Raw genomic sequence first — 25,754 nt, 5'->3', positions numbered from 1 at the left:
GTATTCAAAAATCATGCATTTGAATAATAGCCCAGAGTGTTAGTTTCCACTCAAGGAAAGTTTATTATATTACCAGATATAAAATCAAGGTTATGGCATCTGACAAAAAGAGCAAGAATGTGAAGAATGAAACAGTATCTGCAAACCCTATGGAAGGTAAAAATAGTGATACTTCACAGGGAAATGAGGCCGTACAGCATTGCTAGATAAGTTCATCTGTCTGCCTTGCATGTTTATTCTATAGTGCTTGCTTTGTCTTTGGTCCTAAATGGATGGTTCTTGTTTTAACTATTTGTACTGGGAAATATCATGAATTGATATTGGTTTAGGCACAGGTTTCTAAACCCTTTCCTTGGCTTTTGTTTAGTTTTTACTTATCTGAAATACCTGTCTATTCCTTTAATTGAGGGATGTCATGCTGCAGATATAAACTCACTTCAGTCCCTCTGGAATTCACGTGGACTTGCGGGTGTGCTTACGTTTTTGTAATATCTATTCACCCAGAAAAGCTTTGTGAAGTTTGTCTGGGAAAAAGAAAGACTGGGATCCTGTGTACCAGTTTCAGTATATACCATTTTTCCTCAAGGTTGTTACTGGCCACATGTGCTAGATTGATGTACTTCAGGGAGATATGTCATTTAACGTAATTGTGATATCATTCCTTAGGACGGCATTTTGAAAGGGAGCTTTTTTTTTCTTAAAATTTAAATTTTACCCATTTAAAATACACGTGTTCAACAGCAGCTGTTTTTGAACAATCATAATTATCATAATGTTACCTCAACTCTTTTGGTTTGCTTTAAGGAGCTACAAAAACCTGAACCTATTGGCCGGACCTTCCTATCTCCAGCTGTTGCAGGACAAGATTTTGTCAGATCTGAAGGTTTATTGACTTTTGAACCTGGACAGAGAAATGCTTTGCTGGATGTGACCCTGACTCCAGACACAGGATCCTTAAACCCATTTCCTAAACGTTTCCAGGTTGTGCTTTCTAATCCCACAGGCGGTGCCAGAGTAGATGATGCATATGCTATTGCTAACATCACCATTGTCTCAGATTTGGACTCCTTGCCAATCTGGGGACTTGTTGATCAACTGTATCAGCCACTTGATGACACCATTTTAAACAGAGTCCTCCAGAATTTGAATGTCAAAGTGGCTGCAGAAACTACAGAAGAGCAGCTTACTGCTGTGATGCATATAATAGATAAGGTAAACCTTTTCGGGCTCCTACTTGAATGACCAATTACACCCTTTCAGAAGGGTGTAATAACACTTAGAACTGTGGTAAGATTATGACTAGAATCCACAGCAGTGACTCTGGGACGCAGACTGCAGATATAAAATTAGAAATTGTGAAATCTCACGGTTGAGGAAGGATTTTGTCTGCAACTAGGTTAGGATGGTAGTAGAAAGGTTGAAAAGAGCAACCAGTATTAATTTTGCCTGTGTATCTATAGCACAAGATTTTCTGGTGTGCCAAGTTCCTGCTTTGGTGCCATACTTTCAGAGAACTTATTATGGTTTCTTGGTTCTCAGGCCATATTTATCTTGGTTTTAGCCCTTGCACAGAACATTGAGACCCAAGGTTTGCCCATATCTTCACCAGCTGGCTGCAGTCACCACACAAGCAAATTCTACCTGGGACAGCTGGAGTCCACTGTGCTCTAACCAGGCATGCAAATTGTCTTTTTCCCTGCGGTGGCTTCAGGAATCGGCTCGGCATGATGGCTGAGCACTTCAGCACTGCCCTAAGAGTTCTGTGAAGGCTCTGGGACTAGTTTTCTGACTTTCTGGCTCTTTTGCACTGATGATACAATGCAGAGGAGCTGGAAAACATTGAAGTATCTAGACAGAAACCAATGTAACAGTATTCATAAAAAGGAATAGTCAGTTCATTATTGGTTGTTGCCATTTTGAAATAGAAAATAGAGAAAGTAAGGTCAGAAATTCTTAGAAGGATTCAAGAATCTCTGATTTGTGGAAGAGTGAAAAACACCACGTGATTTCTTTAATAAATCCCTGTTAGTAGGCATATCTTTATATAGTTTTGACAATGTGTGCCTCAATCCTGGAAGCAGTGATTGGAAGGTGGAAAAACGTCTGGAACTTTCAGAATTATAATTGAGATAAAACTAAAAATGTTACCAAACTGTCTGACATGAGGAAATTTTGTAAGACTTCTTAATATATTGAAAAAATATATGATCATAGATTAAAATTAATGACAATAATCTTAAAAAAAAAAAAAGCAAAATAATAAAATGATACAATCCTTAAGGATTTATGGGAATCAAGTAATAATTGTCTGCCAAGTTCTGTGCATAAAATGCTGTTTGATTTATTCTCTTCATATTAGGTAACAGATGTAGGTGAAAAATGGTTACTCTCTGATAAAAGTAGAAGTCTCTTCTATGAGATACTCTGTGCTCTGGCTAGCCCCAAACGCAAAGACACACGAGGATATAGTCTGCTTGCTGAGGTGACAGAGAAATTTGCTTTTTCCCTGTTGACTGGGATAGCGTGTGGATCACCAGGGGAAAAGTAAGTGAACTTGAATTCATAGAATGTTGTCAGAATACTTGACAATATACTGATAGAGTAATAAGACAATTTAAGGGAAATTTTTAGATAGGGGACTTGCTTGACAGCAAATACGTTACCTATATGAAAGTGTGTGGCATCCTAAGGTAATCTTACAAAGCGCTGTAATGGCACTATGAGCTGACATCACAACTCACTGATGTCACAAATGACTAGTACACTGATATGGGGTGGGTATGGAGTAAGAGTTAGGAGATTTTTAGACCTATTCATTCACCTTTAGCTGAAATATTGTGTAGAAGAGGATTTATTAATCTTACTGAGAAAATAATACGCAATTGTATGACGGACAACTACGTTCTAAGACTTACGTCAGCATAGGTAAGCCAAAGTTTCTACTGACATCCTTAATTCTGGCATTTTCAAATTGCTTTGTGCTTGGTTTTTCTCACTAGAACATTATTTCAATTGTTTAAAACACTATAGGTTTTACTCATAGCTCTAAATTGCTAGTTTTATCCGCAAGTGTATAATGTCTTGTGGTCAAGCTAATGGACAGGAAAAATAGTTGACTGTAAAAATAGATGACTATCTTTTATGAAACAGATACTCTTAAATAGTGTTTTTTTCCCACTGTGAACCTATTAAATGACTACCTAGTTGAATTTAGAAAAAAAAAAATTTCTTTCAGAAAATCAGCATAGTTTAGATTTCTATCTTTACTTCCATTAGAGATGTAGATTTTCTTCTTTTTTCTCCTTTTTTCTTCCATTTCCTAAATTGTGGTGGATAAAAGGCCCTTCTCAGTACAAAAGATAGCAAATGTCATAAATACCAAGATTATCAACAGAACAGTATGCCCAGAACTTGCAAGTTCTGATTCTTTACTCCAAGTCCTTTGTATCATCTACTGGGCCAAAGAATGAAAGCTCAATCATCCATTTAAATGCATCTGTCCCTTGTAGGCTCATCTCTGTGTCAAGTTATAAAAATAAATATTGTGAAAACCTAGTTTACCAAGGAGGGATTTTGGAAGCGGAACATATTGAGCAAATCTTGGAGAGGAAGTAGAGAATCTGAAGTGCGTAACTTGGCCTCTCTTCTTTTCACAGGCACTGAAGCTCTGTCTATATTAAATACCATAAAGCCTAAACATGATGGAGGAAGAAAGTATTGCTTACAAATATGTTCTAGAGTTGCTCTGTGACATTAAACTCTGTTTCACTTACCAATCCTATTGTTTTTCTATTTCGATAGAGGTAAAAATATCCTCGACAGCTGCCCGTATGTTGCAATAATGGCTCACAACTGGTATCCTCAACAAATCAATGGACACAAATTTGATGGAAAAGATGGGGACTCTATTTATGTACCTGAGCATTTATTAGAGGTCTCTGTTGTACTGACTCCTCCTCAAGATGAGAACTGTGAATCTGTACAGTTCACAGAATACAGCAGCCAGCAGTGGTTTCTTACTGGTGATAAAGAACTTGCCCTAAAGAACAAGGTTTGAAAATAATGCAAATTATTTTTGTACAAAGTTACTTTGACTTAAATATTGATCAAAACATATTTAATATATTTAAAATAATTTGAACATTTTCTGTCTTTCTGATTAAAATTAAGCACTGTCTGTTGAATTTTAATATTAAATAAATATTTACTTTGTATATGTTTCAGATTTTTTCTATGAGTTTGAAGGATCAGAGTTCACACTCTTTGCAAGATAACAATGAAGTCATTTACCGGATTTATGCTACAGGAAGTCGGATTGTTCCACAAAAGTCTCTATGTCTCCTTTGGAATCAAGCTGCAGAAAGGTATTTTATAAATCTATTTAGTTTTCCAGTTTCCAAAAAAACCCTGTATATTTGCCTAAGATGTGATAGCTATGATTAAATCATCTGCCATTATAAATTTGTTTCCATTTCCCATTTGTGGCTTTTTCCTAACTTCTCTGGCCTTTGCACTAGTACATACAACTTTTCTTGCAACAAAATACGTTGTTATTCAAGTTCAGAAATGGCCAAAATGACTTGCGCTCTTGACTTTTTACACCAAAATATCCTTTAGATTATTTAATGATTCCTTTAGGTAAAACTGAAAGGCCATAAATTTAAGAATTGCATTACTTCATTAATATTAATGATACTGTGCTCTACAATTATCATCAGGCAGTGGTTCAAATTTGTTCTTACAAGAGTAGTGATTAAAACCCACATATCTGGTCTGGCTTCAAGTCACTGACTTAGATTGTTCCTAATTTGCTAGTATCCACTCTTTTCTTTTATTCTGTGAAAGATGCTGTGTAAGTGAACAAAAGACCACTTTCGCAAGGTCAGACTGGCGATCTATCTAGACCAGTATCCTGTCTCCAGCAGTGGCTGTTCTTACTGTTATAAACCATGGTGTTTATAAACCAAGAGTTTTCTGGGTATGCTCTTGAATGGCCCATTGCTTGATTAGCCTGTGTCTTTACCTTTCACACAGCATAGGTTTGTGAATTCACTTCGTTTCTCACTAAGAATGGCTTGATGTGTCACCTGTTGTATTCTCTCTTAAAGTCAATTCAGCAGTACCGAAACCAAATAAAACATGAGTGTTAGGTTAAAAACAACATATACCAGTATAAAATAGTCTCCCTAATGGGATATGTTGTTCTGCAAGTCAAATTTTTTAATCGTTATAGCCAAAACAGTGCTAAGTTCTTGTAAACGTGCCATTCTGATGACTTTATCTGAAAGATATCAAAAAACTTTTATGTGATGTTTTAGAAAACTTGGCTACAACAACAATTTTCAAGCCTGCTTATCATTTGAATTATGCAAATCCATTTCCGCCAATGTTTACTAAATGTATATTACTGGTCCTGACAGCCCAAAAATTGTCTGATGTTGCTTCTTTGCATTGTAAAAAAGAGAGACTTTCTTCTCTTGTGTGCATGCACTCTCTCTTTTTCTTTTCTGTTTTTTTTTTTTTTATAATAAATTATTTGCACCAGGAAAAAATGTGTAAGACAACTTCATCTTGTTGTTGTTATTGTTGTAGCTGGTTGTCTGATAGTGGGTTCTGCAAAGTGGTCGACGACACGTCAGACTACGTGGAGTGCTCTTGTTCTCATATGTCCATTTATGCAGTTTATGCCCAAACAGACAACTTGTCATCGTACAATGAAGCTTTTTTCTCTTCTGGATTTATCTGCATTTCAGGTCAGTTGATATAAGAGTTTTTCATCAATGACAACTAATGTTCAGTAAGATTGATTGTTAGCAATTGATTACAGTCTTTTTAATTGGAGAGATATTGGGGGAATACTAACTAACTTCATGCTACAAAAGTTGCCATTTGGGCTGCAGTCTGCATATTGCAAAACTTTCCCACTGGAAAAACAAGTCTTGCAATGGAATTTGTTGTGTTGTGATGTTTTCTTGAATCATACAAAAGAGAAATATGTCATGTTCATTTTGAGGGGAAACTATAAAATCCTAAATCCACCTATGTCTCTAGCAGAGATACAGCCTTCCTCCTCATCAAATCTTTTAGTCACTACTCTTAAAATATTGTATCAGTTTAGCCTAGTTCAAGTTTTACCTTGAATGTGACTTTGATATCTTTCAGCCGCTTTGGCTGGTTGAAGGAATTTCCTTATATGACTATATACAGTTAAATCTAGTGATCAGTCAATTGCTTTATATAAAAGAACAATCAGAGTAGTAATTTCCTCTAACAGCTACACCTAGATGTGAAGAGTAAGAGAGAGAAACACGACAGAGTCAAACAAAACATTATTATCTGTCCAAATGTTCTTATAAGGCCTGTAAAGTTGTTGTTGAAACTGTACTCTTCGTTAGTAAATTAAAGTTTCATTAAAGTTCATTCTGCAATGATTTATTTCATTCCTGTATTACAAAGACTTGTGGTTGAGCAACCAGTCTGTCTCAAGAGAGAATACAGGATCTGCCTTCACTATCTAAATCTTCCCCCTTCCTGGGATATGGTTCTATTGGAAATGCAGAAAAAATTAATACAACATGAACTTCAGCGTTTTTTTTTTTATTGGCTTAGCTTTCCTTGGGTCCTTCTTTCAAGAGCTGCTTACTGATAGGTGAGGAGCCCTTCCCACAGAGAATGTCTGTTGTTTAATTCATATTGACAATGAATTAGTGAACAGAAAAGTTGTATTTTTCTTTCTCAGAACTGCTGTAGCATATTTCTACACTGAACACAGATGAAACAGGAGATTACAATTTAGAAGGGTATATTTCACCCTCCTAAAGCAACATCACCCAGCTGGAGACAACTTTTAATTTATTTGTTTTTTAAAGCATTTTTGACTGCATTCATATGGACACTGAAAACTTCTCTGTGCTTTTTCTTTAACTATTAATAAAGGCAATCATCCATATCATGCATAGGTTAAAAAAATAACTTTGCAAAAATGAGCATGTTTTATGTTATGCGATTATCGCTGAATCCTGTGAAAAACCTAAACAGATACTAGTAGAAGTACTAAGTAGTAAGTTTGTGAGTAATCCCTGTGTGAACTAAGGTAAACCTGTTCTCTGTGCAGGTTTACCTGTTTACAGATTCCCTTTAATGCCTCTTTAAAAGGTCCAATGTTGTCGTTGTTATCTGGCATAGAGTTTTAGTTTAAATTTCCCATTTTTTTATTCCCATGTAGGTTTCACTTTGGCTATTATCTCCCACCTTTTCTGCACCAGATGTGCAATGTTTGCAGCTAAACTTCTCACTCACATGATGGTTGCTTGTTTGGGCACTCAGGTAAGGGAAAAAAAAAAAAAAAAAAAAAAAGACTGAGGTCTCTTAAAACTAATTTCAGTACAGTTTTCTTTTTCCATACTAGCATGGCTATGCCTGAGCAGCCCTGATTTCCTTTTCCACACACTAAATATTTTTGGAAAATGTATATTGAATTTTCAATATTGGTTGAAATATAAATATCATGTGTTGAAAATTCATTTGAAATTATACATTTTCCAAAATATTTAGAGAACAACTTATGGATGACTACAGTGACATGAGAACATCAGTCTGATATGTGGAACAATAAAGTTTTCGATGCCTGGGTATTGAGACTAATGATTTTCATCACTAACAGCATTGTTTATTAAGTAGATGAATGCCAGCAATTGTAAATTCTGTGGGAGAGATTTACGTTGATTACTGGACAATGAAAACACTCTTGCATGCTTTCCCACATTTGTAGGAAAGTCTAGTTATGAAAATTTTAAATAATATAAGAGAACAAATTGTGGAAAATCTGCCTGGTTCTTCCATACTAGTTCAAATTATAGGTAACTACAATTATCAGCAAACTGAAGGAGTGTACAAAAGGAGAGTATGTCCCCCTGTCCTGTAAAATGGTATACCTTCTTCAGCTTTGGTTCATCTGGGGAAACAGAAAGATACGGATAACCTCAGGTATGTAAGAGTTAATTTACAGTAAGGTTCCTTATGAAGTAGAATTTATGTACATTTATAGTGTTATGAAGATGATGTAAATAGAAAAAATTTAAGTACATGGTCAAGGCAGGGATGCTAAGAGAGTGTAGGCATAATAGCAGGCAGGCATTTAGGGAAATGTGTGAAATCAGGGAGGTACGGTGTAGATGTAATAAACAAAACAGCCCTATGTTACCTGTGAAAGTTTAGCAACGGCACTCTCTCTCAAACATGCTTTTGTACAGTGCCGTGGTTAGTTTATCACTTCATTCTTGTTACCTCATAATATCACTCTTTGTTGTACAATGAAATGCATTGATGATGACCATGATGCAGCTGGATTTGCAATATAAGGAGATGGGAAGATCCTGATAGCACTTCTAGAGATCACTGGATACCAACCAGGTATTTTGCATCTTAGGATGTAAGAGTTTGGACATCTCGGTTCTTGATTTTAAAAACACATTACATTTATATATTTTTTTTAATATTTCTGTCTAGCTATGCTGAAAGCTAATTTGATGCAGGGACCTGTAATGTACTATATGTATGCACTGTTACTAGCATGAGAAGACTCAGACTTATTTGGGACATGTAGCTCAGAACACAGGTGAGGATCTGCATCTGGTAATATGTCGAGGTTATACAGAACAGGACTACTGTGAGCTTTATGGTGTTTTGCAGTCTCATGATACGTTTTGCCAAAGTTTCTGCTTTTTCTTCATAGTGTATACAGTTGCCTATGTTTCTAAAGTTATTTGAAAATGTGCATATTACATAATTACACTTAACCCATGTTGCAGTTTTTTTCCTCTCCGTTACCTTTCCATTTCTTTGGCAATGTTACCTTTCCAGTATAGAAGTGTGTTTCTTGTTACAACGAGTTTCTGTTTCCCGTAAGTCCTTTTTTTTTTTTTCTCCTTATAAGGATTCCTTATCAGATCTTTTGGACTCATTAAATAAAACACCCTAACTTTTTAAAAGAAAGTTAGGTTTGTTATTTTTTGATACTGTTTACATAGTTCTCTTAAGCCTCTTGCATACATTTAGACCTATTGAGTCACTGAATAATTTAGGTTGGAAGGGACCTCTGAAAGCTTTCTTACTGCTCAAGCTCTCTAGATGCCCCAGTCAAAGCAAGCCCAACTTAGATGAGGTTGCTCGGGACACTGCACAGCTGAATTCTGAGCAGATCACGGATGGAGATTCCACAAGTTTTCTGGACAACCTGTTCAAATGTTTGACTGCCCACTGTGGAAAATGTTTCCTAATATTTACTTGGAATTTCATTTGTTACGATGTGTGTCCATTGTCTCTCACGCTATCAGTGTGCATCTCCAAGAAGAGTTTGACTCCCTTATCCATAAGCCCTTCTAATGAGTAGCTGAAGAGAGCAATAAGATTCCCACTGCCTACATTCTTAGGACTGAATATCCCCAGGTCTTTCGTACATCGTGTCATCCAGCCCCCTAACTATCTTGGTGACCCTCCGCTGGACTTGACAGTCTCTTTCCTGTGCTGAAGAGTCCAAATGTAATCTGATGTGGTCTCACAAATGCTGAATAGAAGGGAAGAAAAGCTTCCTTTGACCTCTGTTTAATACAGCCTAGCATGCAGATTGGCCTGCTTTGCTGCAAAGGCACGCTGCTGGCTCATGTTCAACTTGTTGTCCACTAGGACCTCAAGTCTTGTGCTGCAGGGCTTCTGCCTTGCCGTTTGGCCCCTACCCTATGCTGTTACATGGGATTACTCTGTCACCAGATGCAGGACTTTGCATTTGCCTTCATGAGGTTTCTGTCAGCCCATTTCTCCAGCCTGCCAAAGTTCCTAAGAACAGCAGTCCCACCTTCCTGCATATCACCTGCTTCCCCCATTCTGGTGTCATCCACAAATGTACTGAGAAGGCACTCTGTCCCATCATCCGTATCCAAGTTCTTTAAATAGTATCAGCCAGTGTCTCAGCTCCTAGGGAGTGCCACTAGGAAGCAGCCTCTAGTTGGACTTCATGCTGTTGATCACAACCCTTTGAGCCCAGTGATACAGCCAGTTTTCCACTAACTTTATAATCCACCTAGCCAAAGTGTATCTCAGCTATTAATGGTAAAACTGTGAATACCATAGAGACTATGTTAAAGGCCTTGCTCAAGTCAAGGTGAACAGTTATCCGCTGCACTTGCCTGAGCCAGCCATCTACTTATGGAAGGCAATCAGGTTAGTCAGGCATGATTTTCCCTTGGTACATCTATGATGGCTGTTCCCAATCACTTTCTTGTCCTTGCCATGCTTATAGCTCCCAGCAGGATTTTCTCTATAAATTTCCTGGGGACCATGGTTAGGCCAACTGGCCTGTAGTTCTGAGCAGTTTTTTCCAAGAGATGAATGGTTCATCTCTATGCCTAAAAGTTGATCAGAAGAAAGGACAAATAAAATAAAAATAAACCAATGGCTCACGTGTTCAAGAAGTACTTTTAAACGTGTTGTTTTATAGGGTCATTTTCATAACTATCTATACCCCAGGTGAAAAGTGAAGACCTAACTGCAAGCTGAACATTCTTAAAAAAAGTGAAGTCATATGTTAAATAGTGCCCTAAATCTGATGTTGTTACCCTAATTCCAGATCTTATTAAACTGCTAAACTTTTATATCTCACTTCTCAGACAAGTGCTGCAACTACTTTACTCTAAAATAAACCTCACGCTGTCTCACACACCCCCCCTCACATACTTGATGAAGAAAGTATAGTTAAAACAGGTACAGCTATAGGAAATATTTCACTTAAACAGCGTGTTTAATCAAAATTTAATTTTCATGAAAATGGTCTCACCAGCTTAACTTGTTATTTCCAAAATATGCGTGAAAGAACCTTAATAGACAAGCATTTTTAAAGCTTGATCTAAATGGGAAATAAAATAAAATGTTGTGCATTTCTTTTTCTGTTAAATGCATCTTTCTTCCGAAGTTATAAATATACCACTTTTAAATTTTGTTTCATGTACTGATGTGCAAAAAATATCCTCAGTAGCATGGCCTAGCAGTTCTTATCTGCTGAAAATTCCTGATTTTCTTAATACCTCTATTGAATTTAGTTAGTTTCTTTTCAGTAGACAATGATTAAAGGTAGCTTCTCTCACTTTTATGTACTTGAATATATGTACTTGAATAAATAGTTTTCCTCTACTATCTGCCCTGGATGTTTATTCAGCTTACAGTATTTTTTTAATTTGCATCACTATCAGTGCACTATTTACTATTATCTGTAGGTGGCAGTCAAACCTTTTCAACATATTGCTGCGAAACTTGCTCTTCCAGGGCTGTGCTTACTTTGTTTGTGGTTGTGCACAGTGATTCATTGACTCTGACAGTGATGGTGAACGGTGATTCACAGAATTCTACCTTCCTTTTATTCTTCTCTGGGGGTTAGAGTTTCAAGCAATAATGGAGAATTCGTAAAGTATTCAGCAATGGACACTGGTCAATTTAGTATACCAAGTGTTGATGAATCTCTTTGGAAAGACATAAAAAGGTAGAGCTTTGTAAACATATTTTCTTTTCTTTCTGATATTTACTCAGAGAATCACGATGTCTCCAAAAGACATTATTTTGTGAATCGTTAGTTTGTATTTTTGTTTATTTGTTTCAACAGCATGCTATGTTATTAAATTTCATGCAGCAATTCCCTAAAAGGCAAAAGGAAAAAAAATAACAGGCTGAGATTTGGGGTTTTAGAGTAAATTTAGGTGAAGATTTGTGTATTTGAAAAAATAACTTCCAATGTGAACTTATTTCACAATGCCTCAATACATTCATTCTAATCATGAAAATTCCCCTTAAAAAACAAAAAAAACCAAAAACCTAAAGTACCATTTTTTGTTAGGGGTTATTGCTTATGACTACCGTGGTTTTTCCTGTGAATTCCCAGGCGGAAGTATATGAATATGCACTGTGTAGCTGTTTGTGTTCAGTTTAATGCATCTTGCCACAGCAAATTTTACCATGCATATATAGACTATTTGTGCAGCACATGTTCCCTAACTCCTTTGTCTCTAGAATGTGCTGAAGTTGCACAGTGCAGATAACATGAACATTTGATAAGTCTTCCCTTTTGATTTGTTGTGTCTGCACTGTTGAGTTGCTCTGTATATTTGAGGTAGCCACTTCTCTGGAATACTCGAGCATCCACAATCTGATTACAGCAGCAGTTGTGTGCAAATGGCTATCTATTCTGGCCGGTAACACAAAATTCCAGTCTAACAGTCAAAAAAAAAAAAAAAGAAAAAAAAAAAAGACTTCTGAGGAAAACTTGTAGCCCTACCTTTGTCAAACAGCAGGCCTATATTTGCTAAGTTGACCAATCCTCAAGCTGCAGTAGCACTTAGCATTATCATTCATCATGTCTATAATAATTATCAAGCTGGTGAGCCAAATTCATCCTACCATTGTCTTTGACAAAAGTGCATGAGGAGAGTTATACTCACTGTGTTCAACTGTCTGAAAGCTGTGAATTATTCACTCTGAAAGGAAATACAAATATATATGCCAGTTATGTTTTTTAAAAAGAAAAGGTGCAAACCCATTTTAAAAAATTGTTAAACATTTATTTGAAAATGATTCAAAATGTAGTCTTAAGAAAAAATTATTTTTAAAAACTGAATTTCTAAGAACTAATATTTGGTAAAATTATTGTTTTATCATTTGCACTTATTCAGATTTGGAGGAAGGTAGAAAATATAATTCTGCCAGAAGTACCATAATTTTTAAGGCTATGATGAAGTCTCTAAGAAGTGATGCAAGAACCAGATCTGAGTGACATGGCAGTGAGGAGTTAGAGAGGAGCAGTGCTTATAAGGATAAAATGCAAAGTCAATTTAGAAGTGAGTAGGAAGAAAAGCACAAACAGGATGGTGTATAAAAGAGGATGGAAGGCAGAAAGGTAGAGCCCTCGCTAGAGAAACCAGGCTTTAGTCTTAGAGTAGCAAATTCTGTCGTATAGAGCTTGCAAGTTCTACTATTGTATGAGGGTGAAACTTCCACATGAACTGTGAAATGTTCCTTCTCTAGAATTATCTTTAACCCTTCTCTTCCAAACTAAGGGAACTTTCAAATTCCCCCTTCCATAATTAAAACCAAAAAGAAATTGTTGTAAATATTTGGATAGGAAGGGTTTGAAAAAATATTCCTACATGCAGTGGATAGGGTGATTCTCTGTACTGCTGTTATCACCACTGAGGCAGCTTGTGCCAAGGAATAATTCAGTGCCAGCTTCTCTCTAGACAGTAAAGAGAAGCTTTCAGGGCAGTTAAGTCCTCCTTCATGTTAAGCCTGTGCTTTTTAGAGCCAGACAATGGGCAATTCTAGTTAAAGGGCTGTTTCTGACAGCCCTTCATTAAATTCCATGTCCATGTGAAATATGAAATTCTGTTTTGTGGAAGAGGAAGCAGGAAATATTTTTATATGTTACTGTGTGGTTAGAGCCCATTTGCCCAGTGTGAGGGAGTTTGTATAAAACCTACTTATCCTTGAGATTTAGGATTCCTCCTCTTGTTTTCTTGCTGTAACCTGATAGCAGTAAACAATGCCGAATGTGATACTGATAGCTCTTCAGGAAGATGAGCAATCGTATGGTTTGTGAGAGCATAGAGTACACAAATGAGAACTAGACCCAGGCCAGACCAAACACCAGACCAGAAGTGATGCCCATTTTAGAAACTGTGTATTCAGCCCCCTGTTCATGCATTTCATCCAGTTACTCTTAAGTGTGAAATGTTTCAATAAGGAGGATGATGAGTAATAGACAGTATACTTCCGTAGAGGAAAGAATTATTTGAGATAATAATGTCTAAAACTTTCTCATCTACTATAGTAACTAATTGAACATCCACCTACAATCTTTATTGCCTTTGCAAGGAGAACTAGCACCTAAACCCTTCCTCCCAGTGGCTACTCTAGTAGGTTTCATATTGAATTAGTTAATTATCTATTAGCTGATTTCAGTCATTCCCACCAAGTCGGACCACAGTCTCAAGTTCATGCAGCTTCTTTCAGAGGCAGTTTTATCCCAGGAATAAACAGAACTATTTGATAATTAGTTTGCATAAAAGGCAATTTCATAGTAGGGCTATCTAAATTGAATGCTTTGATAGTAGAGCAATGGAATTTTATGGTCAGGAAGGCTTTGAGGGCCCATCTCTGTTGCATAAAGTCACTACTTCAGAGTCCTCAAGAGCAGAATCAGATACAGTCAAAGCTGGAGCTAATGAGGCATTTGTAGTGGAAGACGGTGTGTTCAGGTGATGGATATGGCATATGAGGTGCTTTAGAATCTGATGGTCAGGAAATTATGATCTCAAGCATTGGTACACACAATCGTCAGGATGGGGGTTATGCATAATATACCCTTGAAGAAGGACTGTTACTGTAAAACAAGTAGCAGTTTTTTACCCTGATCACCTAAACGTCATGTGAGGAGCTAGGAAGACTAGCTTATCCACAGAAATCTCATTGCTGCATTTTTCTGATTTTTCCAGTAGAGGGAGACATTTTTACTCTATGGTTACTGGCTAGAGACTTTGTAAAGCAGAGAGAATGTCAGATGTGAAATGGCTGTGACACTGAGATGCTTGCTATAAACTTGAGGTTATCTGCAGATACTTAAACCAGGACCCAGGCAAACGTAAGCAGCAATGCAGATGCTATAGGAGGTGGTCTTTCAACTCTCAGTTGAGAGAGTATGGAGCTATAAAAGCAGCTGAAAGTGCTCTATCCCTTCCTTTAAAGGAAAAAGGGCAAGATGAAGAGTTTTAGGAGGCTTGGCTAAGTGATGAAACCTATAAGAAATAAATTTGAGATACTCATGTAATTTTAATTTTATTTTACCTTCTTTTTTTTTTAACCAACCAACACAAAATTTTGTTCTCTTAGTGATAACATATCACTATTCTAATGCCTGTGTTTTCCTATTTTTGCTATTCATAAGGATAACGTTACTTTACTTCCCTTGTTAACTTTTCTGATGTTGTGTCACAATGTAGTGTTAGTGCACAAGCTGTTAGTATCTTCTTATAAATTATCTCCTGCTGTTTGCCAAAACTCAGATATATGAGCAATACTATAACATATGTTAGAATGCTACTACATTATCTCACACCTCCTGTCCTCATTGCAAACAGTTAAGTGTTCTGTTTATCACTTTAAAGCATAAGTGTATGAGATTTCTATCAGCTAATGCCTTCCAGCTCTTTTTTTCATTACACTGTACTTTTTTCCAACATCATAAACTTTTGGGGACCACAGAGAGTGGAACAGCAGCACTCCCAAGGTGCCTGTTCATCTCTTTCTGCCTGTATCTCACCATGAAGCAGGTGATGCTTTCTTTATCTGCTTCATGCTGTTTTCAGCTCTTCATATTTTCTGCCTCCTTTTCTGCCTTTATCTCCCTTTGTTTAGTCCACTCACGTTTGCCTTTCAACTATAATAAAAATGTGGATATATATTAGTACTTCTAATCAGCAAATCTTCCATTGCTCCTTTCCTTACTAAAGGCTTTCCGCAGCCCTGTCCTGAAGGAGAGAAGGTCCTCAGCAATTGCTATTACCCATAAATTCTGTGCCTAGCAATACCTGTGGAGTGCTGATCTGAAGTTTCCTAAACTAATTTAAAGGTTAGCTCATCTTTTCAAGAAAAGAAAAAAACCACAGTTTTTTGAGCCATAGTGCCTCAACGGTTTTCATTTGTAGCTAATTAAAATTATACTACCTGCTGAATACTTAGCGTTTAGTTTTACTCCACCACCATTCCTCCATTTGCTTCCGTATTCCAGAATATGTACACTTTTTTCTTAGTTATTTGTTTGAATTTTTGGCATTTTTCATGGATCTGCTTCTTCATATCTTACAGACAGTTAATGTTCCATACGCATTAGATTAAGAAATCCTGCTCAGGACTTCATTGGATTAGCTTCTTGGTTTAAATGAAACTAGAATCTGATCATGCCGGAGTCACAGGGCAAGTACAGTTTTAAGTCTATAGGTGTCCAGTTTGCATTTGAAAATAATAGAAAAAGATGTTTGTAAATGCCAACTTACCCTGTTAATTGTGATCAAATACATTTGTATAGGTTTTGATAGTTTAATCAGCAGGCAGATTTTTATCTATTCTTGTATAGAAAGTGCAATAATAATTGACATTTGAAAATGACTTTACGTGGGTTTATAAGAATAATACAAAAAGCTCATACATAACTCTAAATCAAGAGATGCTGTATTCATTTTAATCATTCTTTTATTGCCCCTTCTAAGTTAATTGGGTATATTTTGTGTTAAACTGAATATGAATTAAAACAAACACAGTAGTAAAAATCTAGATCTGAATAGACTCTGAAAAATGACCATGAAAACTGTAAATGCTGGAATTACTAGGTAGTGAATGATGAGTAGAATAAGCAATGAGGAGTTTGTATTGTATATTGGTCAGATGGAGAAATCAGGAGGCGGGCAGGTGTGCAAAAAAAAAATCAAACTCACAATGTTCTATCACAAAAAAGGCTTCAGAAACATTTCAGTTTGTCATAGATTGTGAAATGTTTCCATTTTATTGGGAATGATTTGTGTATTGAAGGACTTGGAAACTCAAGCAACCCAAAAAGAACATAAAAACAAGGCCAGCATGTGGCCAAAGCCCACCTTGATTACCAAGGAAAGAATGGAATCAATGACAACGAGGCATAAGAGGACCTTATGTAACAAAATTGTAAAGTACATGACTAAATCATGTCCCCTACTCCAAAACATTGTACATTCAGTCCAAATCCACTGAGGTGCTATTTTGATGGGGAGCTAGTCCTTGAAATTATGTTGTATATCACCTTCTGATCATTTCTTTCCAAGTTAATAGCTAGGCAGAAGTCATAGCTCATGGACCGCCATGCCATATTGCATTTGACAGTTTTCTTCTGGGCTAGCAAGATTTCATTCTTTCATCCCTACTGTAGATTTTCATTTACTTGGGCAAGATAGTAGTGCATCTTTTCAATATGGATACTCAGGGCCGTATAATGATCTTCATTTCCTGTCTTCCTTGGTCCTGGGACAAATAGTGGCCAAAGATTGGTAGGTGGTTGCTGATTTTTTTTTTTTTTTTTTTTTTTTTTACTGTGTTCCCACAGTGAGAACACAAAGGGATCAAAAGTCATACAATGTATTTGTATGGCTTCATGTTTCCCGTGAAGATATACTGGTCCTATAAATCTGACACACAAAAACATTTTATCTTCTCACAACCTCTTTCATAGTAGTGCATGACTTGACACAAAAGTAAGTGAGCTGCAGATGGAGAAAAGCATAGCTCAGAAGCATAAATACAGAGCTGTTTATTCTTGGTAAATTCACCCTTAAAAGTGGCTTATAGCTGCTGCTATTTGTTACTTCTGAAGTTTTTTTTTTAATATTACAGAGTTATACTTGACTGTAATCTTTGATCTAGATAAAGTATTTTACTTGATTTAGAGACAGTAATACCTACATTTTCAAAAGATCTCCACAGGAGACTGAGTTATGTAACAAAAGCTATCCTCACGTTTAAAAATGCTGTGTAACTAGCGCAGATCCTCGCACTCTCTTACCTTCGAGCAGAGTTTTGGGTAGATGGGTGGTTGTTACTACGTTCCAAAATCCTCATTTTAAGGGTTTCCAAGTCATTAACTCATTGTGATACACAGAGCCCTACACTTGACCTGGGAAAGGTTAAAGTGATGTTCATATATTAATCTTCATAGTTTATATAAACATGTAACTTGGCTTCTATACTTTATGCAGACCAATACATGGTATGAATACTTTGCAGCTCATTACTAACTTTTAGCAGAGACCAGGCATGATGGCAACTAATCACTTTGGGTTAATTATTAGTTTGAGTGTCTTAATTTCCCAGCTTTGTCTTCAAAGAACAAAAGCTTTCAAGACTATATTTGATAGTAAATACTATCTATGTGTAAATGCGGTTTCACTGGAATAGAGTAAAAGCAAAGTTGGGAAGTTGAATGAACTGGTGTTCACTGTATGATGAGTAAGTCTAAAGCGTTAGCTCTTCAACTACCTTGTGTGTTTTAAAATCCAGTGAATCCATTCACTTTTGTCTTCCTCTACCTATGTGAAATACCTACCTTTCACCTATGTGAAATTTTTCCTCTGTAATATGCTCTTAGTTATGTTTATTTAGTGGAACTATGAATGAATTTAGCTTTGAGGCTTTTGGCATTTAGATTGCAAGCTTTCTTTGTGCTATGCCTGTATGCTCAGTGATACTAAAAGAGTACAATTGAAGGTGAACTTGATCTTAATTATCTTAATAGGTCATTGCTGACATAGCAAGCAAATGTAAGGCTCTATTATCTTCTGTTTAGATGCAGAATGGAAAATGGTTCTTTTTTTTCACAAGCACAAATGCATAATCTCATTGAAATCCAGTCATAGCAGTGGACTGGGCTTGCAGCTGACCAGCTTAGCTTGCTCTGGCCAGGAGCATGAGGGTCACTTGGAATTTCCCACTACACCTTAGAAACTTTCTCCTATTGTTGCCTGAATGATTTTCCTTCATATTCATAATAAACTTTTACTAAGTTCACCGTAGTTTAGAAACTTAAAAGGTATGTGTTGTAAAATAATAAAATGTACTAAGAGGTCTTTATCAAGACAGTTTTTAACATATTACTGCAGTGTGTGACACATCCACATGCAGAGCGTTGTGGTAATTTTCACAGCATTTGCTAATGTTTCAGGTTTTTTAGGTTTAAATTTTTTAATCTTTATCTTGAGATCATTCACTTCTGGAGGCTGAGACGCAGTGAATATCACTTTGTAGATCAAAGCAGTCTGCCCAAAGAAATGTGTTATTCTTTCCTCCAGCCTTTCACAATGGAAGTATGCTTTAAAAGTTTCACTACAGGCTTAAGCATCTTCAGAAACTATTTCTTTGTTTGGAAATGCTGAGATGGACAGCTGTTACAAGTGAGCTTAAATGTCAGATAAATGTCAGATTCTAGTGGACAATCTGTTTTTTAAAGGGAAAAGGTACAGTTTGTAACTTCTGAAATTACTGATGTGTTTCCATCTTCAGAATGTTTTAATATTCTACAGAATAATAAGAACATTTAGCTATGTAATAAGACAAGAGCCTGGTGTCTTTTCAGTGTGGCTTACCTGATTAAACATAGTTTGAAAGAGTTGGAAACCTCTTTAAAGCAAATACCAATTTTTGTGAGCTTTTATGTTACAGTAGTCTATTGCCAGTTTAATTAGTTCATAGTTCACTTATTGCTTGGCCAATTTATGTAGTTTTACATTGTTCATGATTCTTAAAATGTGCTAAATATTATAAAAGTAAATTTGAAGGCAAGAGGAGTTTGTAGTGTAAAGAATCCACTATGCCTTTAAGCTTCAGCAGGCACCTTTTCTGCTTGAAGTTTCCATTGAATGCTATCATATTTGCCTTTAAGGAATATTTAATCTTTCTAAGTTGCTGAAGTTTGTTGACTGAAACATGCAGGAGATGACTCTTCCTATGGAAGTCGTCACTTGCCATCATTGGTGGAAACGCAAGGGTTGTAGCTTCACCTAGCCACTTTCATATTCCTCCATAATTTAGTCTTAAATTAGCCACAAGAAGTTTTAGTGACGCTGTCCTAACATGCACTGAATGTTCTTGAATGATAAATAATCCTAGACAGGTCTGTAACTTAGACGATCTGGTATAACGCATAACTGTAGTCTAGTGCTTGGGGAACACCAGACAACAGAAAACTAGTGTCTTGTAAAAGCTTATTTGACACCATCCTCATTTTTGAGCTACTTCACAGGGAAAGAGATGAAGTTGCAGCTGTAGTAGCTAATTTTCAATCTGTTTCAAACTTTATGCTTTCAAAACTTCAAGTGTTTTTATTACATTTCTTTTATGCAAGGGGAGAGAAGCTTGATTTTTAAATAGGATTGCAGTTCTGTAGAGTAAAAGACGTAGATTTAATCTCTATAATTTTCTCTTCAGCATTTTCGATCAGGAACAAAGGGAGATGGGATGTATTCTCGACTTGGACTTGACATTCTGCTTTCTAATATTGTTTTGTAGCTGCTTGTCAAGACTTTCATCTAAGTAACGTGGATTCATTATCATTGTACCAAAGAAACAAATTCATGAGGTTAAAAGTGGTCTTTTATTTGATAATTACAAATTAATATGCTTTAAATAATCTAGTATATTATGAACTGTCACTTACTAATGTAGTGGTTTTTCTCTAAGATAGAATGACATAGATGGATTACTTACGGTACATACATAAGTATAGATGGTTTGGTAGGCCACATTTTTGAACATCATTTTTAATATGGCCAAAGCTTCCTGACTGAGATTGGAAGAGCTTTGCATAATAGCTGCCTGTGACAGACCACTGAGAAAAATCAAGTATCACTGTTAAAATTAGAAACATATATTAGTGATCTCACAATGTAAGTCAAGTTCCTGTTTCTTCTCTCCCATTGAGGCTTCCCCCTACATAAGATGGGCATATGGAACCCAATGTTTTTCTTACAGTTTGTTCTGAGCATCAATACGGCTCTGTGGTCAGTGCAATAGCATATTTGTCCTAAGGTTGTTTATCACAACCCAGCATAAATATAGCAGTTGCTACACTCTCAGATGATACAGAATTTCTAGAACTAATTCTGTTGTGATGTTCCATATTTGGTTTTATTTTTATTTGTTTGTTTTTACCTTTCCATTTGGAATTATTGGGCTGCTAAGAACTTCATCGCTTTTAAATCCAATAATATGCTTTATGCAGTGCAATTTCAGGATGTTTTTATTAATGTCATACTTAAGAAATTTAGTTCCAAGCTTAATTCCACTACTAAACTCTGATTTGCTAACTTTTAGTCAGAAGGCGTAGAATAATGTTTACCCTGAACTGACTGCATCATTACAGTAATAGCCTAACGGGTATGCCCTGTCCTGATTTGCTTGGTGTTAAAAATACTTTGTGAATGATCAAATGGAAAATGTAGTTAATAAGAGGAGTGCTAGATTTATCATCACACTAAACAGATCAGTGAGATGTAAAAAACAAATGGATTTTATTCAAAGCCTGTTTCAGCTTACAGGTGTCTGTTCACAAGCATGATGATGAACTTGAATTGGGCCCATGTGTTTTCTGTTCTTTGCTGACATTATAATATTCCCCCATAACCATGTGGACTGTAAATATTCTAAAACTTTCTATGTTACACTAAAAAGCCTATCCATTAGTGCTGATAATCTATTCCAGATCATATTACAGAGCTTTGTTGGACTGCATGGAATTTTTCATGTTCTTTTCAAGATGAGATTTTTTTTTCCTTCATTGATTAAAAACTGCATGGTCAGAAGAATGCTGAGAGAACAGACTACTTGCGGTAGATCCTGTTTTTATTTTAGCTGCTAAAAATCTCTCTCTTACATTATTAGGTCTGGAGACAAATATGTGGTGTAGGTTAAAGAATAAGGGCTCTCATAATATGGCCCTCCATTTTCATTAGATTTTTTGCAAGTCTGGAAGTCAATTAAAAATGAGAAAAAGTTGTGCAGATCTACTTTATTATTTGAAAATGTCTCTATGTCCTCTGATTCAACAGCTGATTGCTCCTTCCTCCAGATGCTGAGGTTTCTTCTTCCACCCTAAGCCCAAGGCAAGAGCCTGCTTTTTATTTTAGGGTGCTTTTTGTTTTGGGTGTTTTGTTTTGGGTGGTTTTTTTTTTTTTTTTGCTTTGCAAACTTTCTTCTGTTAGTGTAAATCATCGATGTAGCGTTTCATGATTCTTAACCCCCTCTGGGACTGGGGAACTTCTTCCCCTCAGTGTGGTAAAGTTCTCATTAATTTCAGCCTATCATATTGTCTTTTTTGATATCGTTGTTTTGGTACTTCTACATAAAACGCTGAAATCACTGACTCCTTATGATTTTCTTGTCAGTGGGCAGCTGCTTATCTTTCTGTATTTTTGCTGATTTTTGTTCCAACAGGAAATCTGTCCATTGAAATCCCTTCTGTCATATAGTCATTAGGTCCGGTAGACTGTAATATTTGGGATGATTTGAGGAGAGCTATGAATAAAGAGAGAGTTTGACTCCTAAGTATAGCTGCTAAGTAGATGTGCCTCGTGATATAAATTCACTCGTCATTAATAGATGACCAGTAAATTCCTGTATCTTCTATCATAGCAGAACAATGGTGGTTAGAAGGGACCTCTGTAGGTCATCTAGTCCAGCTCCCTCCTCAAAGCTCCCAGTGCAAATGAGAAAATATATAAAGAGTAGTGGGTTTTTTTCATTCTATGAATAAAATTTAAAAAGCACTCTAAATACTTTTGATAATTCCACCCATGGTTTGTTTTTCAAAATGCTACATTTAGTGATTACACTTGGTGGCGTGAGTTAAGATTCCTCTGACTGCATAGCTCTGCAGAACATAGTGCTACCCCAGACTTTTAGAAAACATTTTTTTAGTTAATCTCAAAAGTTTAAATATAGGTATTGTATCATATGATACATCATTTTGAGCGATATGGGAAAAAGATGCAATCTGAATTATTTTAATTTCTGAGATGTGTTTCTAACTTAAAATTTTTATGTAATATAAAAGCATACATAGTTACTAAATACTTTAACTTTTTCGTGTTGTTTCCTAAGTTGTTTTAAAGCAATTCAAGTAAAATAACCGATCCACACTCTCTCACACACTGTAATGTAAGCTGCCCTCAATAATTGTGCATATGCATCTGTTTGTCTGCACGTAAATGTTCATATGCACTGTCATCATTTCCCGACGAAGACTGAACCACTGAAGTACTGTGTTAGAGGTTCTTGTACAGCAGGTTTGACGTAAAATACGAATACTGCAGATCTCACAGAATTTGTGAGATTGCTGGTCAGATTTTCGCTGTTCCTTTAGAAGCGCAGTCTTCACCTTCATTTTCTTTTCTTATCTGTTTCTTCTCCAGGTGGTCTATATAGACCTGACTGCCTGTTCCTTTCAAGCTTAACTTTGATTCAGAATAGTGAAGTAGATCAAGCAGTGTAGTTTAAAATTAATTCCTATTAGTGCTGTCCTGCTTTATGTGAAATAAGGATACGTTTGATAGTTAGCTCATCCATATCAAACTTCTGTGAGCATATTATGATCCAAATATTTTGTTGTATTTTACAGAGAAAATAAGCGAACAAAAAGTGGTGTGTCATGGTACAGGAAAAATAGTCCTTTTATTAAAAAAAAAAAAAAACTTCTAAAAGCAAACAAACAAAAAGAAAAGATCATGTGCTTTACACATTGTGCTGAAGTTATTAATAGGATCAAGAATAACAACAGAAATGATTTTTGATAAATACAAGCGTGTACAGGAGAATTGAGGCTACTGTTAGAATTGGCCTCGGTCCTGAGCTAAAGGGGAAGTAGAATCCAAACAGTTTTGTGAGAAACTAGAAAAAAGGAAGCAATCCAGCCCAACAGTCAATCAGTTCTGTTTGATTTACACCCTGCTTCAGTTTACATGTGACTGCCATGCTGTATCTGACGCATTATAGTGCTGAAGTTCTTAGGGTCCACCTTTGCATTCAGATTCTGCATCAGTAATTGCTCATAGACCAACATTTTCTTTTGCAAATCTTTGTTATAAATAACAAAAAAAGTTATTAGTGTGGTTAGTAAGTAATAACACGTCCTGGCATGTTCTTTTTAGGGTTTTAAATAACCTTCTGGTTAGCTCTGTTCCAGATGAATTTTTGTCTTTCAGCCTAGATTTTTCAGTGCTTGTTTTATTACAGTTATAACTTTTAGTTGTGAATATGAAGTTCCTCTATGCATGCAAGTTCTGTAGACTAAAATATGAATTGAGAACAAAATTATTTTCCCCATAATTAGGTACAAATTTCATTACGGATGAAAATCTATATCCTATGAGTCTTAGACTAACAAAATGGAAGACAGTGTTAGCATAGACTTTCTTCCCCACTCCTTCTAGGTATGTTTGCTAGGTAAAGATAGAGCTTCATGTGACTTGTCAGAATGTCATAAAATTTTTAGCTATTCAGAAATTGTTCCGAATGGTTTAAGGGCTATTCACAAAGGCTGACTTTAGTTCAGTAAAAGCCCAACCTCCCCATGCTTCCTTCATGTGGTGAGAGAATCAGAGCAGTCAGGTTAGGCTCCTGCTTTAACTACTTCATGAGGAAGTCTATTACTCTTTCTTGTCCATAGAGATTGTGTTCACTAGTTGAATTTAGTCTTTGTGAGTTTCTCCACATGTCTTTAGCGGTATCTTGTTTTGTGATGCTAGTATCAAAGTAAAGCAAGACCTAATTAATATTTAATGTGTCAAAGCACATACCTGCTTTATATTGCTTGTTTCTATGAGCGCTAGTCACAAAGTTGTCCAACTGAAAGAACAGATATTTTGCTTTTTTAATATAACTTGCAGAACATAGGTGAGGACGGTAAGGTAGCTTCTAAAATTCCATAAAACGAAAACTATGTGTAGACAGTTATAGAAAGGGAAACCTCATAAAGTGTTTATTTTTGCGTAGATAGTGACATAGGCAATCAAAAGTCCAACTGTATTTTTTCTTATATGGGCAACTAAAGATGGTGTAATGCTCTTTGATCATTAATATAAATCTCTCATTAGTAGTTGCTAGGCAGAACATCAGAACTGAAATTACAGATGTCAAGAAGTGTCTCTGGTAAAAGGTTTGTTACTAGACTACCTGAAAGTTATTAGTTTGGGGAGAGGACTTGATGGATGTCAATGTATGTGTATTTTAACTGTCCAGTCTTCCATCATTAAATCATGCTTTCATCTATTGAGAAAAGGCAATATAGAACTGTTACAAATTCAGAAATATTTCACATTTAGATTTTTTTTCAAAATCATTATTTTAAAAAGCATGTGTTTATAATTATCAAAATAATTCCTTTCTGTTGACTGAACAAAACTAAAACATTAATTTTGGTTGGTTTGACATTGATCTATATATGTAAACAGCATACAATATATGTGCTATTGTCCTATCTTTGTGTGAAATACATTAATTCTTAAACTATCGGATTTTTTAAAAAAATCAGATTACGTATGCTAAAATTAATTTTGTTAATATGTTGCATAATACAGGAAAAATATATTGTCTAGGTCATATTTGAAAGTGAATACATTCATAGCAAAAACTCATTGTAGATTATTTCTTTGGAGTGATTAATTGCTGTGAAATTCCAGACAGTGTAATTCCTGCTTGAGTAGGTCGGCCAAGTTGCAGAAGGTTCCAAGACACCACAAGCACAATAGTAATTTTATATCCCCACCTGATATAATTACACATAGACAGTAATATTTTTTTAAGAAGAGAAATTAAATGGTTGGGCTGCAGTTCCCGGAAAAGTTGCTCTCACTCATTATTTCTGGCTTATTTATGTTTAAAAAATAATAACAACTACGAACAAGGCACTATTCAGTAACTTGTATTGCCGGAAATGATGACAGTGTTAAATAGATTTTCTTTTTGTAAAGAGGTCCAATTACTGCATTATTAATGATATTATTTAAGTACTCATTAAATGTGACATTATTTAATGGGTTCATGTTAGTTTAAAACCTTCATTAAAGGATTACCATGGGGAGTTTTGCAATCTTGTATTTTTCCATTCATGCAGTATTCTAGTTCCCACTGTTCTAAGAATTGGGAAA

General features: G+C 35.9%; 1 protein-coding gene across 1 annotated transcript in view; it reads left to right on the top strand.

The window, feature by feature from the left end:
- Positions 1-25,754, top strand: part of LOC104150173 (adhesion G-protein coupled receptor V1) — a 273,763-nt gene that overhangs the window by 122,539 nt on the left and 125,470 nt on the right. Inside the window, exons 79-84 of the mRNA XM_068926389.1 lie at positions 805-1,212; positions 2,360-2,544; positions 3,802-4,051; positions 4,225-4,364; positions 5,593-5,753; positions 7,226-7,326. Coding sequence (XP_068782490.1) covers positions 805-1,212; positions 2,360-2,544; positions 3,802-4,051; positions 4,225-4,364; positions 5,593-5,753; positions 7,226-7,326 — 1,245 coding nt within the window. The remainder of the gene's footprint in view (positions 1-804; positions 1,213-2,359; positions 2,545-3,801; positions 4,052-4,224; positions 4,365-5,592; positions 5,754-7,225; positions 7,327-25,754) is intronic.

The sequence above is a fragment of the Struthio camelus genome, chromosome W, assembly GCF_040807025.1.
Source record: "Struthio camelus isolate bStrCam1 chromosome W, bStrCam1.hap1, whole genome shotgun sequence".
Classification (NCBI taxonomy): domain Eukaryota; kingdom Metazoa; phylum Chordata; class Aves; order Struthioniformes; family Struthionidae; genus Struthio; species Struthio camelus.
This window is presented reverse-complemented; position numbering and strand designations above follow the sequence as displayed.